Here is a 17,195-nt window from a genome sequence, read left to right as displayed (position 1 = left end):
CTCAAATCATTCTGGACATGTCCTTCTCCCTTAATTCTTATATACATATTTACCTAAGATGTTCATCAATATCTTCCTCCTAAACACAGCTTGATTTTGCATTTTCGTCTTTATACCCTCCACTTTACCTCCTAAGTCCAAGTTTCTTCATTTTCCTGAACTAGAGGCCTTGCCTAACTTTCTCTTCTGCCTCCAGTCTTGATCCCCTTTATTCTGAATTCAATCTGCTACCTCAGTCAATTTTCTACAAGACAAAGGTTGTTGGGTCACTTCCTTCTCATAAGCCTCTTAGCTACATGAGCTACAGGACAAAGGAAAAATGCCTTATTTTGGCATATGTGGTCTTTTGGAATAGGGCCCAAATAAACCATCCAGCCACTTCTCCATTGCTGTTTCTCTAAGCACATGAAAAAGGCCATAGCCTAGCCAGCCTTCCTCTCTCAGACTATAAATGCTTGCTTATTTATCTCTTGACTCAGTGAAGCCTTTCCAACATACTGAAATAGAATTGGTCATTCTATTCAGAGTGTTATCATTATTGGTTTGTCTTTTTTTTTTAATATTTTTATTTATTTATGTTACAGAGAGAGAGAGAGAGAGAGTGCACAATCAGGGGGAGTGGCAGGCAGAGGGAGAGGGAGAAGCAGGCTCCCTGCTAGGCAGAGAGCCCAACGTGGGGCTCCATCCCAGGACCCTGGCATCATGACCCAAGGGAAGGCAGACGCTTAACCAACTGAGCCACTCGGGCACCCTGGTTTTTCTTTTATTCACATCTTTGTTATACATTTATAAAATGCACTGAGTTCATTTACATGGCTCTTTCACTGAAAATGAATCTTTTGAAAATAAGAATAGCAGGTAACTCGTATTTGTATTTTGTATACAGCATCAGGCCTGACCATAATATTGACAAATGTTTCATAAATGAATAGATAAAATAATAAATCCATGGTATTCAAAATCAAATATTCAGTGCAAAAGTTGTTTAAAAAATTCTACTGGCATAGAATAAAGTCTTGACTTCAAATATCCAAGACACTTTCTCTGGGCAAAAATAACATTTTTCCATCTTCATGCTTCTGTTTATAGCATTCCCACATTTAGTCCCAGTTCAAATATTACCTCACACAAGCTAGAAGTAACTTCTTTAACTTTGTCTTCTTAATAGCATGGCTTTCTGTCTAATAATATGAATGTATGCTATCATCTCTTTTTGTCTTTAAGATTTTTTAAAGTAAGAATTCATAGCTGATTCATTTTCAGATTTAATGGCTAGACCTGTTCATATAGCAGACACTCAGTTAAAACATTATGACATTTGCTTTATGATTATTTGTTGAGTATATCAGTTGCTTTTAGACACTGTATTCATGAGTCTTATCATTAAAAAAAAGTTTTGCACATACACAAAATTATTATATGTATATTTATTGTTATTATATGTATTATAAGTACATTTTATTATTTATAAATGAAAACATGTATTAATATGCTAATATACTTATGGATTATAATATATTCAGAAACACTTTAAAAAAGTAAAGATAAAAAAAATAAATATAAATGGAAGTTCTCATATTTTTTTTTCCTGCATCTCAATGGATCTTCTATGCAGTCTTTGTGGGGTAAGCCCTTCTTCAGAGACCACGAAGATAAACATTATTCCTATTATCTTACAGTACAAGGATTATTAATAACCTGCACTAGTACTGCTCTAGTCATCTAACGTTGTTGAAAAATGAGTATTCAACACAGTTTATTTACTATGTAATGGAAGTTTAACCCGTTATAGGTAGGAAATGAATCTGGCCAGCTGCCAAATCGTTCATTGAATGCCCACCACCTGCTAAATACCATGGCACATCCTTTGTATCCATGATCTCATTTAATTCTAAAAACAATCCTGTGAAGTGTGTACTGTTAGGCCCATCTTACAAAAAAGAAAACAAATTTTCAGAAGATTAAAATGTTCATGATAGTCACAGTCTAGACAGCATAGTCTAGACCTAGGATTGGAATCCACATTTGCCTATAGTCTTCTTAATATACCCAATCATAGCAACATTTTTAAAATTTGTTTTCTTTTTTTAATCCAAAAATCCATGTTAAAATGATCCAACATTTCCTTTTCTTTATAAACTCACAGGCTGAATTCTTCCGGCCAATGCTGTGGCAGTCTACACAGGCATAGAGATCAGGATAGGAGCCCTGGCTCAGACACGGATCCCTGAGTATATAAGTATCCTGATACCTTTTTCACTGATGAAAGTTCATGTTGTCAACTCACTTTTACATCATCTGCCCCATTGTTTTATAAGTAAAATAAGTGTGTGCCGATGCAACACCTCTTTTTCACAAAATCAACTTCTGAATCAAAAATTAAAGTACATAAACTTACCTTTTTTTTTTGGTTAGGAAATTTAATTCTTTCTTTTTTTATTATTAACATATAATGTATTATTTGTTTCAGGGGTACAGGTCCGTGATTCATAAGTATTACACAACACACAGCACTCACCACAACACATACCCTCCCCCAATGTTACCTTTGTGAAAATTATATTGCTGTAATTTTTCTAATCAATGTCTATTGAGCTTTGAGCACCAGTTAAAATGGTTTAAGTTATTTTTGTCTATCTAATATAATAAAAAATTATAATCTCCTTTTTAGCTTTCACTCTTTCCTGTAGGCTACTTATCCAAGATATCATGATGGAAAAATTTACCATGTGGACTGCCACATGTTTTTGGTTAAGGAATAAGTAGATGGGCACAAAAATACAGATAAGAATAGACTCCTGTTTCAGGACACTTGGTTGTGTTCTGAGAAAGGAGGGTGACAGTGGTAACTAAGGGAGACCACTTAACAGGTGGTAACAAACATAGGGTCTCACCTTTCTCTGTTAGGGCAGCACAACCTAGCTGTGCCAGTCAATCTTTCGATAAATAAATTTGGTATTCTCAACAGAGGATGGATTCTATAACACAGCTTAGACCTGCTGTTAGGAATAGGTTTTAGACAGAACATCCAGTTGGAAACTTCAAATCTTTCTTTGCAATTTTGTATTATGGCCGGCCTTAATGCTATGAGGTATTACAAGGAATCTCTTTCATACTGGAAGACATACCTCTAGAATAGTGCTATAAGAAATACAGAAATACTCCAGAAAGCTAGTGATGGTAATATGACCTGGCTTGATCTTTCATTGCTGAGTTGTGCTAGTGTAGTATGTGCATAGTATAACACAAAATTTGGATGTTAAGAGGCAGCTAAATCTGAATGATTATTTTTTGTTTTTTTTTTACTCCCTTTTCCCCCTTATTCTCTAGAGTGTCAGTAAATTATGGCCTGCAAGTGAAATGTAGCTGACACCCTGATTTTGTATGGCTCAAAGCTAAGGTTTTTACATTTTTAAAGGACTGGAACAACAACAACAAAATTGTGCCACAGAGATTTATATGGCCCACAAAGCCTGAAATATTTACTATCTGGTTATTTGCAGAAAAAGTCTATCAACTCTAGAAAACAGTATAGAGTTTCCCTTCTACTTCTACCTTCTGACTTTCACAATCTCTATCTTCTGCTTTTAAGAGGGCTTATTGTTTAATAGTCTCAGATTTGTCTCCATTTCTAATCCTTGTCATTTTATTGACTGCTACTCAATTCTTCTTTGTTTCCAATAAGACTTGCCCTCCATTTCCTTTCCCTATTGTGTTCTCCTGCAATTCTTGACTTCAATATAGAGGAACTTGGCATTTAATAACTGATACAATAAAAGTATGTCTTGCTAGGTAACTAATTATGAAGCATTATATATGTAATCTTCAATATCGATCTTAATTTTTGCTCCTTCTTCAGGTCAAAAAAAACCAACCAACAAAAGAAAGTTTAAAAACATTTAAAACATTTAAAAACATTTCCCCTCCTATTTATCTAGCTACTTTCCCTCACTTCTTTGTTAAAAATTTCATTCTTTTTCTCTTTAACTTTCATGACCCTAAGTAGCTCTAGTCCACTCACTTGTTATTGATTATCTCATCTCCAGGCAATTGAAGTATATATAGATAGATATCAATATATATATCGATATATATATTGATATATATATTGATATATATATCATATATATTATATATATATATCATATACATATGATATATATATCTTAAAGTTTTCTAAATTATGTCTCACTTTTTAAAGATGAATTGAAGCTACAGAGGAGTGAACTGGATTTTTTCCAACATGGGTTTTCTCCTCTTTTCAGATAGTCGGCTTGTTAACTACCAATGATTGGCACAAAAAAAGAGGTATCACAACAGTTGCCCATTTTCACCTCATTATGTCCATGAACATGATGAAATGCACGTAACCTTTTTCTTATCTTACAGCATGAGACCCTTTACAACATCACATAATTTATAGACCTATGAGGAGATAAGTATGGATATAGGAAGGTCTTCAATTCCTCTCTAATACTTTCACCAAGTCATCTTCACATTCTAAATATTTCCTATTAAAATCTTCAGTGGTATGTACTTTGACTTTTTTTTTTTAACTTATTTACTTTCAAAAAGTATGTGTGCTTTTTTCAGTTCTTTTTATTATCACAATTGTGTATAAACGATAGGACAATGTAGTCCTAAAATATCCAATACCCTAAGCATTATGAAAAAAAAAAGTTTGTTATGCAATAGCATCTACTTAATCCATAAACATAAAGAGGAGTTATCTCATTATTAACGTAATATAGGATATATTCTGGTTATGCAAGAACAAGTACTTCAAGCCTGAATGGCAACAACATTTCTATGTAATGAGTCTGTTTACACACACCAAATTTAAATGTCTTTTTTTTTTTTACTGGTATCTTTTGTAGACTAAATCAAACCCTAAGGATGTAATCAAATTAAAAGGATTAGTACTCATTAATAAGCTGGCAGTAATATTTCATCAAAAGTTTGCTAAGTCTCTCTCTGCAAAACCAATAGATAAAAGCAGGCAGTGCATAAAAGTGTCTGTCTACTGCATTAAAATATGACGAAAATAATATTTCTTAACATTGCCAAAGAACCATCTATTTCTGAAGATCATACCAGTTTCCCATTGCATAGGCCAGTAAGGGTCATTAAACACCAATGGGTCTCTGAGTCCTCCTTCAGAGTCAATGACATTGTAGACTTCACTCGGGATCTCATTTTCCTCCACACAAGGTCTGCAGGGCAAAGACGGCAAATGAACTATGAAAAACATAATCACTGCTTTTACTGTTGCTTTTTTTGTCATAAAAATTCCATTTATTTAAATTCCATTAAAAAGCACATTTGGCTGCCGAGAGCATAAATATACACTTTTATTATACTTAGCATTTTTCATTTTCAAAAAAAATTCTGACATTTGTTTAGATAAAAATGTTAAAATATTTTCAAACTACCTGTTTTAGCTAACCACTTTCTATGCATTTGTTGCATACAATACATGCTGGAAAAACAAGCGATTTTAAATGCAATTCAAAGCTCTGTATATATTTCCCATTAGAAGTTATCAGCTTACACTGATCATTATCCTTACCATGTCATGTGCCTGCCACTATGACTTCTCCCAAAATACATCTCTTAGGAGAGTGATTTAAATTATTTGAGCTGTAGTAAATAACACTGTTTTTAAATCTCAGTTTTCTAATTGCTCTGATGTATTCAATAAGCCATTAACCAAGCAAGTGACCTCGCTAGAAACTCAGGAAGGCTCTTTAACACAATGTTCTCCTAAAGACAAAACTATAAGTCAGTCATTCATACCTGCCTGTGCACCTTGGAGGATTACCAAAACCAAATATTGGGGGAAATAATCAAGCAATAACATTGATAGCAACTCTATCGTAGAAATAAATTTCAAATTAGTAAAATGATAGAAGATTAAGCTATCACATATTAGAGTCATTCTTATTTATAAGCATATACAAGATTAAACTACTATAAATTTATTAAGACTAGAAATTACATCTAATTTCGAGAAAGTACCAGACCTGTGCACATAGGGTATTTGGGAATTATTTGCCAATTTATCAACAGCTTATCAAAATGGAATAGCCAAGTATCAATATTTACATTTGAAGATATGTCCAGAAATGCTGTCTACATCATCATTTGCAAACAGTGAAAAACGAAACAACTTAAATGCCCACAAGCATGAAATTGTTTTTAAAATCACGTTATATTCACACAATGAAATACTATTTTACCTAAAAGTGTCAATTGGATGCATTTGGATCAATTTCAAAAATTATTAAGGAGAAGACAGAAGGCTATGTACATTTTGTTATCATTTATTTAAAGTTTAAGTCATCCCAAAATAACTTTATAAATTATTTTAAAATGGTACATATAAAGTATATGAATCTAAGCATACAAAGAAGACTCCTCTGAAGAAGGAGAAGAGGGGAATAGTTTTAGGAAAGGTATACAGAGGAATTCAACTCTAGTGATTCATTCCTTTAAAAAACCTGGAGCCATTATGACAAAATGATAAAGTCAACAAAATAGAGATGTTGTGTACATATTATACATTATATTGGTGTGTATATTTTTATGTATATTTGCAGTATGTTATAATGACAAGACACATATACACAAACAAAACTAGTATGGCCTAGCTGTTATATCAGTGAGCCAAAGATGGCTTCTGTACATTGGCCCTATATTGTTTACTTCACAGCAAGCTGGGACCTACTAGCTCCAAAGCCCACTGGCACCATAAAATCTCAAATTTTTACACATCCAGTTGTTATTAGTATAGCCCAAATAAGCAAAATTTTAGCCATTTACAGCCTTCTGGCCTTGCATAATGCACAAATCTGCACCTAATATCTGAGAGCCATAGGTAAGATAAACTCTGTGGCTATAAAAGACTTCTGTTGCCCTTCAGAGCTCTCTGTCTCAGAGACTCTCCATTATTCTGCTGAGTAAAATCATCTAGACTCATAACACCCTCTCTAACCCTCTTTCCTAGGACTTCCCTTTGCCCTCTTCAAGAGTTACCTCTGGGGTAAGGTCTCCTGCTGTGAGGGACTTCCCCCATGAGCAAACCTGCCAAAGCACTGCCCAGATAAAACTCGTTGTGTGCTGCTGCCACCTCATGGTCATATCTGTTTCCTTATCAGCCCCCAAATCCCTCAATCTCAATACTGGTAAAAAGAATTAAAAACATAGCAGAATAGAGGTCAGAAGACCTGAATTCTAGATTTTGTACTCCACTTTGGCTCTTTCAGTGATCAGAAGGGTTCAAATGCAATAATCTAGTTAAAAATTTACAGACTTTTGTCAAGAAGAGGATGGTTATTTCTTCAGGAATGGTTGCTAGCTGTGTTTTCAGAAAAATAAATTCAGACACATTTGGATGGCACTTAAAGGACTGATATATCGTCCAAGAAGAATGTAACATGGTGTTCACAGAGGTGCCTGGGACCCTCCCAGCCTGCCCTGCTTGCACACCGAAGCCCTCCTTCCTCTACCACTGCAATGACCACGGTTCCTATAAATTAACTATCAAAGGATAGCATTTGAAACTTATGAAATAAAAAGTTTAAGTAGAAGAGGAGAAAAGGAAGTTCTAATAAATGTAAGAATTTAATTTAAAAATACCAAAGCAGTGACAATGAAAGTGGAATAAAAGTAAGCATAAAGCAATAAAGTAATAAAAATTATTAAAACAAGTTATTATAAAAATGAGGAATTAAAAGTACTTGTGCATAGAAAAATATTTATTGTGATCTCATTGTTTATTTCTCTCATATGTTCGTATAAGCATGAATATTTACAGAATACTTAAGAAAACGTAAAAATGAGAGATCAAGAACATTTCCTTATGAACCTCTGTACTATTTGATTTTTTTTTTTACCAAGTGCTTGCATATTTACATTTAAAAAACTTTTTAAGACAAATATCAAAATGCCCCAGATTTTCAATGAAATTTGGGAGTTAGAAGTTTTAATAAAATTTCTATTTTTTTAATATTTCTATTCAGTAGAATGTCAGCAAGCTATATTTGCCCCAATGTCACGAATTTTGACCTTTGCTCTGTATTCTCAAAATTCTACTATATATCATTGTAATTCATAGGTATAGGAATCCTATATCTTGAGACAACAGCAAATAAGAATAGAATAGCTTACTTCATTCCAAGATTCGATGTAAATTAACAATATAATCAATTGAATCTGAAAATCATCTCATTTTGTTTAAACTCAAGAGAAAGGGAGTACTTTCTTCAGACAATTACATTTCAATGTAAATAGTCGTATCTTCATTTTTACATTCCATTCAGCTATTTTCTCAAAACTAAATTGAGAGAATATCTAAATATTTTGTTAATCTAAACTGGTTAATATTTTTCTTTATACTTATATTTTAGCACGTTTGCTAAGTTGCAACATTTCATATTCCTCTTCATAACTGACTCCTGAACACACTGATCTGTACTGAGTCTATATGGGTGACACAGATGCAGTGACCAATAGGCGCCTTCATCATCTTGCATGTCCCTGAAGAACACTTGTTGTCTTCAGAAATGATTTAAGTGACCCAGGTTGAAAGCATCCCATTGCAACAATTATGATTCTTATAACTGAAGAAAATTATGTGAAAGCTACATTTTCTCTGTTGGATTCAAATTCACAGAAATGCATAGCTGAGATTCATCTTAAATAGGATGTCATATAGGAAAATGCCAAACTGGCTCTGAAAGATGATTTCCTTCCAATTTTTGAAAATAGTAATATTACCCATTGCATCATTATCTATTATCCTTCTGCTAGATGTTCTATAGAAAAGCTACATTTTGGTGAGTAGTATATTACCTCACTATTCTACCAGCTTTATTTAATTGTGCATCTGTATGCCCATACATACACATACAACTTTAAAAAAAATTTAAAAATAACTTAGCATATATACTCTTTTTATTTCCTAACAAGTTTCTTTTCCTTTTCCTTTTTTTTTTTTAGAAGAATAAATGTAACAGATTAAAAAAAAATGGCCCAGGGACTATCTTTGAGACAGCCATGGGGAATAGTCTGCTAGAAAGAATGAAGTCACAGTCATGATACAGTTAGAGGTTTAGGAGCCTCGCCAAGAACAAGCTGGTAAGGCCTGCAGACTAACCTCAATTCGTGCAGTTTTTGGCCATATAATAGCTGCATGGTTAGAAGCCACTTCACTGACTCACCTGAAACTTATTCCCAGTTTTCCTGCTATGCCAATCTCACAGCATGGTTTAGAAAATATTTTATCTTTGAAGAGACACCGACTCACTAACTAACCGCCTGACAGTGTACATAGCTTTGCATCCAAGCAGGAGCAGCTTCTCTAGGAAATTGTTAAGACTTTTAAAAATTTAAAGCAATTATGTAAAATATTCTTCACTGTGAAAGAAAATAAAAATCATCTGAAATAATAAATCTTTTTATTCTTTCTTATTGCTACATACTACATACTGTTTCCATACTACGGAAACAACAACAAAAAAATATGTATATTCCATTAAAAATTTGCAAATCCATTACTAGTCCAGGGATCAGTAAACTTTCTGTAAAGGACCAGATTGTAAATAATTTAGACTTTGTGGACCTTCGTGGTCTCTGTCACAACTCTTCAACTCTGCCGTAATAGCAAGAAAACAGCTACAGACAACACATTAACAAATGGCCTGAATTCCAGTAAAATTTTATTTACAAAAACAGATGCAGGCAGATTTTGGCCTTTGGCCCACAGTTCGAGATCCCAGTACTAGTCTATAGCATTTACCAATCATACAATTTATAACTATTAAAATGAACACATATAAATAAGTATAAGGGAAAAATGTATCCACTCCCCACTGAGGTATATGTGCGATTCACTCTTAAAATAGGGCACTAAATTCCAGAGGAAAAGTGAAAACTGACAAGAATTAAATAAATACACTTCTTTCTAGTACAGTTTTCTCCCTGCTATCCAAAAGTAGAACATTCCTATGAAACCTTTCCTAAGCTGAAATGGCATAATGAGAAGAAGCAATTACCATTAATTTATACAGAAAAATTTTTGAGCATTCCCAGATCCACCAAAAAATAACCTCTCTTAGGCTTTTCTGATACCTTAGGACACATCTTGCTAATGGATGCACAAAATAAATCAAGATAAAGCACAGATGCTCAGGGACACAGCTCAAAGCTATGGCGTCTTGATGCTGAGATGCTGAGCGTAGTTCCAGGGGAAGGAGCTTGGTGACGCCACTCTTGCTACTTGGGTTGCACAATGCCTACATAAGGGCTCACTGCTAAACAAATGCTGAACACTACTTTCACTTTTTGCTTCTTATTGTCAAAGCAAAAATCCTCTTTGGATTTCTTTCAGTTAATGAAAACAGGTACTAATGTAGGTTTTTGTAAAAGCAAAGCTGCGTAATACAAACTTTGGAAAAGCAGTAGATAACTGTACTTCCATTTTGGATCTTTGTATTTAGCTTTTCATCTAAAGCTTTTTGTTGTGTTTTGTTTGTTTGTTTGTTTTTTGTTTTTAATGACTATGACCATGAACTGAGCCGAAATCAAGAGACCAACGCTTAACCGACTGAGTCACTCAGGAGATCCATGTTATTTTTTAAAAAATAGGAACTGATCATACAACTTGAGAGAGGGGAAACCAACATTTGAAAGGACAGCATGCTGACAGTTGAGTTCTCTGCTAGGTGAACTGGACATTGACTTTGTTCAGTCAATACTCTATAAAAGTATGTTTTAATGAAAGATTACTCAATGAATATAAAATGTATTTCTTCTGAAACTTAAGATTCAAAGTAAGAGCATTTTTAGAAGAGATTTCTAGAATTCATCTAATATTGGCTTAACTCCACAGCACCACCTTTCTTTAATTACCATCCCATAAAGCATTCTGACAGCCCAAATGCAATGCTTAGTAAGCGTTTTACCTCCAGACAGCTTGAAGATGTATGGTAGCACTAAAATTACAATACTCACCATGACTTGTTCTGTCATCCAACTTTGGGAATGGAGCGTACTTGTCTCTATAATGAGCTGTCTGATGTTCTATCCAGTTTACCTGTGGCAAACAAGAGTAAACATAACTACCTAAACATTGGCGTATTAGTGAGATACAAACAAACATATTCTTCTTTTAAGCAAGGAGAAGTCATCATACATAATTTACTCACCCCTGCACTTTGATGCAAAATAGAAAGCATTTAAAATTTTTCAGCACAAATTAAAATTTAGTTTAGGGCAATATTTCGTCAAAATTTTCTCATAATTTTGAGATCTGACTAATGTATTGATTAACATCTATAGAGACAGAAATGCACCATCATTTGTCCATTGTAGGCACACAAAATGATTTAGTACTTTAAACTTTGTTCCAGGATGCACATGTCCTTCACAGACTAAAGCTTACTTTATTAGATGTTAAGGTATTAGGTTTTATGGTTGAAGGTTTAAGCAATATTATACAAACTAGTAAAATAAAAAGTACTTACTAATTAAATAATGTAAGATATTGCTGCATTTGTTTATACTTATGAAAACTAGGGTGAAATAAGATCACATAATTAAATGATTAGCTTTGTTAAAATCTACAAAAAGTCTTTTTAACAATCAGTTTTATTATGCAATAATAAGAAAGAATTTTCACTACTAAAAAGTTAACAATCTTAGACAGTAATGGAGCTTATTTTTGGTAGCCATAAAGAAAATGTAGGATCCACAAGAATAAAAAGGCTTGTACAAAACTTTACATAGAAAAAAAAAGAAAAATGCAACAAGGAACCTGTTTTTAAATGAAACAACAACTTTCTGAATGTTTTTACTTATCAACTAGAAACACTGCTTTTTAACCATTAAACATTTGGCATAAACAGATTGTATGATGTCTTTAAAAAAGACTTTCAACTAAAAAAAAGGGCTGTGTTGGTTTCTGGGTCTCTATTACAATAGGTCTCAGTAAAGTCTCATTAAAATACTGTGTATACACAATATATACCAGTATACCAGTGTTGTTTAGCATTGGTTCCATCTAACAGCTTAGTAAATACCATATCACAGCCAGACTTTCTGGCAGTTAGAATGAGCTTTGTCAGCAAGATCAAATTTTACCAATCTTTGCAATGCTCAAATAACTTATGGATTTGAAAATATGGCACATCCAAGCAAACAGAAGGCTTTCAGAATATAAGGATTTCTTTGTCCTATAAATCCATTAAATGGCATGTCTGACTGTATTACTGCCATTGTGAATGAATGGAAACAGGTTCCATCCTAATATATATATATAACATATATATATATTATATATGTAAAACATATATATCATATATATAATTATAAAGTGGATTACCAATTCTTCTGATATTCTAAAATGCTTTTACTTATTATATTTATATATACATTATTAATATATATACATATACTACAAATACATATGTGATACTATATTAGTATTAGTATAGTGGCAAAACTCTAGTTCTAAAAATATTTAATAAAACATATAATGCATACATGTACGTACACTGTGTGTATGTATATTATATATATACTGTGTATATATGTGATACATAAATATAAAACATTATAGCTCCAAAAATATTTAATATAATATATGCATATATATACACTGTGTATTATATATTGATATATATGTATATATAATATGAAGTACATATGTATATAATAAATATGTACTATAAATATGTATATATACCATATATGAATACACACAGACACACTTAGACAGCCTGAGCAATAGTTAGAATTAAGTTCCTTAATTTTATAACTGGTTTATAATTCCTTCACTGATACCTTTTTATAGTCCATCATTTGCTTTGTAAAGTTAATCCAGAGGCACATAGCATGTAGGGTATCTTTTTTTTTTTCGGTTTTGTTTCTTTTTATTATTATTTTTTTATAATAATTTTTAATTATATTATGTTAGTCATCATACAGTACATCCTAGTTTTTGATGTAAAGTTCCATGATTCATTCACATATATTTGGTGGCAGTAGGGTCGTAGGGAAGCTGTCCTCAATAAACTCACTCAGTCACAAATAGACCTGAGTGATCTTCCACTCTGATACTATACTAATCACTTAAGGAGTAGAGGCAGTCTCATTGCAGCAAACATTCACACACACATCCAAATACCAAAGCTTTGCTGCTGGACAGGGGTCTCCTAGTCCCTCACAACATACATTTGGTTGTGCTTTCCTCAGAATAGCAACAGAGATAACACTCCATCTTCTAATTTTTCACACATTTTATCCTAATCACCTCTCCCTGCTCACAGCAAGCTACTTTAAGACTGGAGTGAAGCTTGTGAACATACAACAGAGAGATCAAAGGGTTTGGAGCATTAAAATGCGAGTGTGTGTGTGCGCGCGCGCACGTGTGGAGAGTGTGTGTATGTTATGTTTTAGAACTTCAGAGGGGTTTATTAAGTATCAGGCCTAATCCATTTTTTAGACACTTTAAGACAATCAAAATTATTAGACCCTTTATTTGCTTGCTTATTTATCTTAATGCAGAATTTTGTTTTACTGGGTGAACATGGATTTGAGAGGCTCTAACGGTTAAAACTAAGTTTAGTGATGTTTCAGTTCAATTGCTTCATTTTGAAGATGAACAAACTGGGACCCAGGAGGGTCTAAACCCTGCCACCATTTTAGCACAACTACCCACAGCAGGCATAACAAGTCCTCCACCACCTCTGATGGGCCACCGGATTTAATGTCCTAAGAAGTGGCACATCACTGGCTGACAATGTAATTTTTAAGCAAAAATCATGAGGGAAACTCACAGTAAGAAAGTGCTTTGTACTTTCAGGTGCAATAAGCCAAAAGACCTTATGTTTCACCATCTATAACCCAAGCTAAAGAGTGTAAGCTATTTAATGGTAGGGATCTTAGTTTCATTTTATTGTATACACAGCATAAGTGTCTAACACACAGTGGTTAATCACATAATATTTTTAAATTGATAAATATAAGAAGAAAGATGAATTGAACACTAGATAGTTAGGAGAGAAAAAGGAAACTTTATTCCTCTATTTGGCTGGGAATCCTTAAGAGGAGAGAGCCTGAATAGCATACATAGTCTAGCAATCCCAATGCTTTTCTGAATGAAGCACGTTAACAGTAGCCCACCCTCTCTGGCACCATCATCTCGCCCTACTAACCCCAACATGATGACAACCTCATGCAAGAACAACATCGAATACTTTGAAACTTGAGCATATCACTCACCTCTCCAATTCAATATCTTACTTAACAAGCAAAAGAGTATGATTTCAAAGAACCAAATCTGTTTCGCTTCTGTTTCACTTATCACCAAAGCTATCTCTTCTCTGAACTTTTCCTCTATTTCTAATGATTCTAAATCAACCAAATAAATATTGGAATGTAGGATTTTTCATGTAAAAAGATCAGAGGTATTTATACAAGTGCAAGATTGAATACCAGCATTTTTTCATGCAACCACGAGAAATTATTGTTAAAAGCACTTATAAACTTCTTGCCATTGTATGTCTCCATACAAATAGAATGAACATGATTAAACAAAGTCTCTACATGCATGATATTGCAGGATACAAATAAATCATATGAAGGGCAAACTTTCAGATAATTTCTTTAGAAAAGTCCCTTTTTTTGTGTTCAGAGTGTATATTTTCTATTTTCATTTTGGCCCCAATACTCTGTATTTGATAGAAAATGAAAGGGAGACGGGCATAGTGAAACTTCCCCTCATTTGTAGCTTTATTATGAATATTCAATTTGGTTGTAATATTCACTTTTAGAAACGTAAAGATGATTTCAAAATTTGGATTCCTAAAACCTCCCAGAAGTCTAATAAAATACATTTCTCCTGTTTTCTGAGACTATAAATGAAAGGCCCAACAAGTACCAGTGTCACTTTTTCGATCTTCAGATTATTTAGAAAAGGAGAAAATAAATATATTGCTAGTTAAAAACTGTTTGTCACAATTAGCTTAAAATTAAATTCCTTTCTATTGTTCCCCAAAAAATAATACAAAGTATAATGTTGAAAAAACAAAACACTTGGACAAAGGCAAAAAATCATAGACTATACTGAGTCTACTTTACATGATGCACACAATGTCCACAAATGCTGAGTCTTTTTTGAAAAGTATGTTTTTCTTTCATATAAAGATAAAAAGAAAAGCTTTTAGGTCATGGGCTACAAGGGGAAGAGATAATATCATTGTGCTTTGATGTTACAAGTAGCTCTTCATTACAGAAGACTTCTCATACAGTAACAAAGGTCCTGGTAAATTGAGCCTGAATATTTAATAACCAGCTTCAACATGGAAGCTTTGTGACTTTCCTGTCCTTGGCACAGCAGAGCAAACATATACGTATTATGAATAAATAGCAAAGCTTTATTATTTTAGTGTAAAGGCTTTAGTATTTAAAGACATAATGTCACTAAAAGGGAAAGCATGATTTCTACATTCCCTAGGAAGCCTCCTGTTTAGAAATGTTTCTAAAATACCAACTGACAAGAAATTAGGATAGTGATCCACTTGCAGTTAAATGCAACATATAAAATCGGTTTCAAATTTTTATGCATTATCTGTAACAAAAATTATAGTTATTGAAAATATTCAAAACTTTGATGTGTTGCTCTATATTAGTTTTGAAGTTAAATGTAAATCTAAGTGAAGTTTGAAAAATATTTTAATTGCATGCTAAGTTGCCTGAGTTTTAAGCTTTGGAATTCTAGACATGACAATTACATCAAGACAAAAATGTATCAGAGACAAGTTTTAAGAGGAGTCCAAGATGGCGGAGGAGCAGGAGGCTTAAATTTCATCTGGTCCCAGGAATGCAGCTAGATAGCTATCAGACCATTCTGAACACCTACAAACTCAACTGGAGAATGAAGAAAAGAATAGCAGCAACTCTAAGAACATAATAGCCACCACTTTCTACAAGGAACCCAGTTTAAAACAGGAGTTGAGCTCCAGCTCGGCGTTCACAAGATGGCGGAGGAGCAGGAGACCTAAAGTTCGTCTGGTCCCAGGAATTCAGCGAGAGAGCTACCAAACCATTCCAAATACCTATGAATGCAACTGGAGAATGAAGAAAAGAGTAGCAGACTCTATGAACAGAAAGGCAACCACTTTCTGCAAGGAGGAGAAAAGATGGAGGAGGAGTAGGCGACCCTTTCTCAGCTGGTCCGAGTCGAGCTGGATATCTACCAGACCATTCTGAACACCCACAGAATCAGCCTGAGATGCAGGAAGATACATCTGGATCTCTACAAATGAACATCTCCAGTGCTGAGTATTGAGGTATGAAGTGGGGAGCTGTGAATCCGAGCACAGATATAGGAAGAAAAAGGGAAGGGGGAGGGAGCCTTTGCGCTCAGGCACCGGGAAGCAATAGCCCCTTGTGCTGGGGAGTGGGCTGGACTCTCAGACCAGCACCCGCAAGAGAGCGGACTGAGACAGTGAGCCTGGGAACACCCGTGTCCAAACTGAAAACAGGAGCTCCCGACTGCACACTCGAACTAGAGTGAAACTGAGAGCTCAAGAGTGCAAGCGCGACCAGACTGAAAACTGGGGCTCCAGAGCACAGGCGAACCATACTGAAACAGGGAGCTCGGGAGCGTGCGTAGGAACCGGGGGCAGCGGGCAGTGTTAGAAGCACAAAGGACAGAGACTAACTGGCCCTGGAAGTGAGGACTGGCACACAGACTGTGGGGAGCACATCCCGGGTCGCTACAGGGTTTTTGGCAGCACCAATTGAAACAGAGTTAAAGTGGCCTGAACATCAGTGGAGAGCGAACTACGATCTCTCAGCTCTGAGACAGAGGCTAGGATACGGCCACTGCTGCTCTGACTCTCAGAAGAGGCACAGCAGACCGCCAGGGAAAGCTGCCAGAGAACAANTGCCAGAGAACAAAAGCCTGGAAATACCGGCTCACAGGGTGCCCATCCCCATCACCCCTCGCAGGGGACACGGAGACTCTACCCAAACAGGGTTTCCCAAGTATCGGCGCGGCAGGTCCCTCCCCCAGAAGGCAGGCTGAAAAATCAAGAAGCCCACAACCCAGGGCGCCCAAGTGGCACAGTCATTAAGCGCCTGTCTTCGGATTAGGGCGTGATCACAGCGTTCCGGAAAGGAGTCCCTCA

The 17,195-nt window shown here is 34.7% G+C and overlaps 1 protein-coding gene across 5 annotated transcripts in view; it reads right to left on the bottom strand.

The window, feature by feature from the left end:
* The window catches only part of LOC117804235, an 852,227-nt gene that overhangs the window by 447,853 nt on the left and 387,179 nt on the right, over nt 1-17,195 (bottom strand). For all 5 annotated transcript variants that reach the window (XM_034670865.1, XM_034670866.1, XM_034670867.1 and 2 more), the window contains exons 4-5: nt 11,014-11,095; nt 5,095-5,213 (exon numbers count right to left, since the gene is read on the bottom strand). In XM_034670865.1, the coding sequence (XP_034526756.1) occupies nt 5,095-5,213; nt 11,014-11,095 (201 nt within the window). The remainder of the gene's footprint in view (nt 1-5,094; nt 5,214-11,013; nt 11,096-17,195) is intronic.

Source organism: Ailuropoda melanoleuca, chromosome 10 (genome assembly GCF_002007445.2).
Source record: "Ailuropoda melanoleuca isolate Jingjing chromosome 10, ASM200744v2, whole genome shotgun sequence".
NCBI lineage: Eukaryota > Metazoa > Chordata > Mammalia > Carnivora > Ursidae > Ailuropoda > Ailuropoda melanoleuca.
Note: the sequence above shows the minus strand (reverse complement) of the source record. Positions and strands in the feature narration are given on the sequence as shown.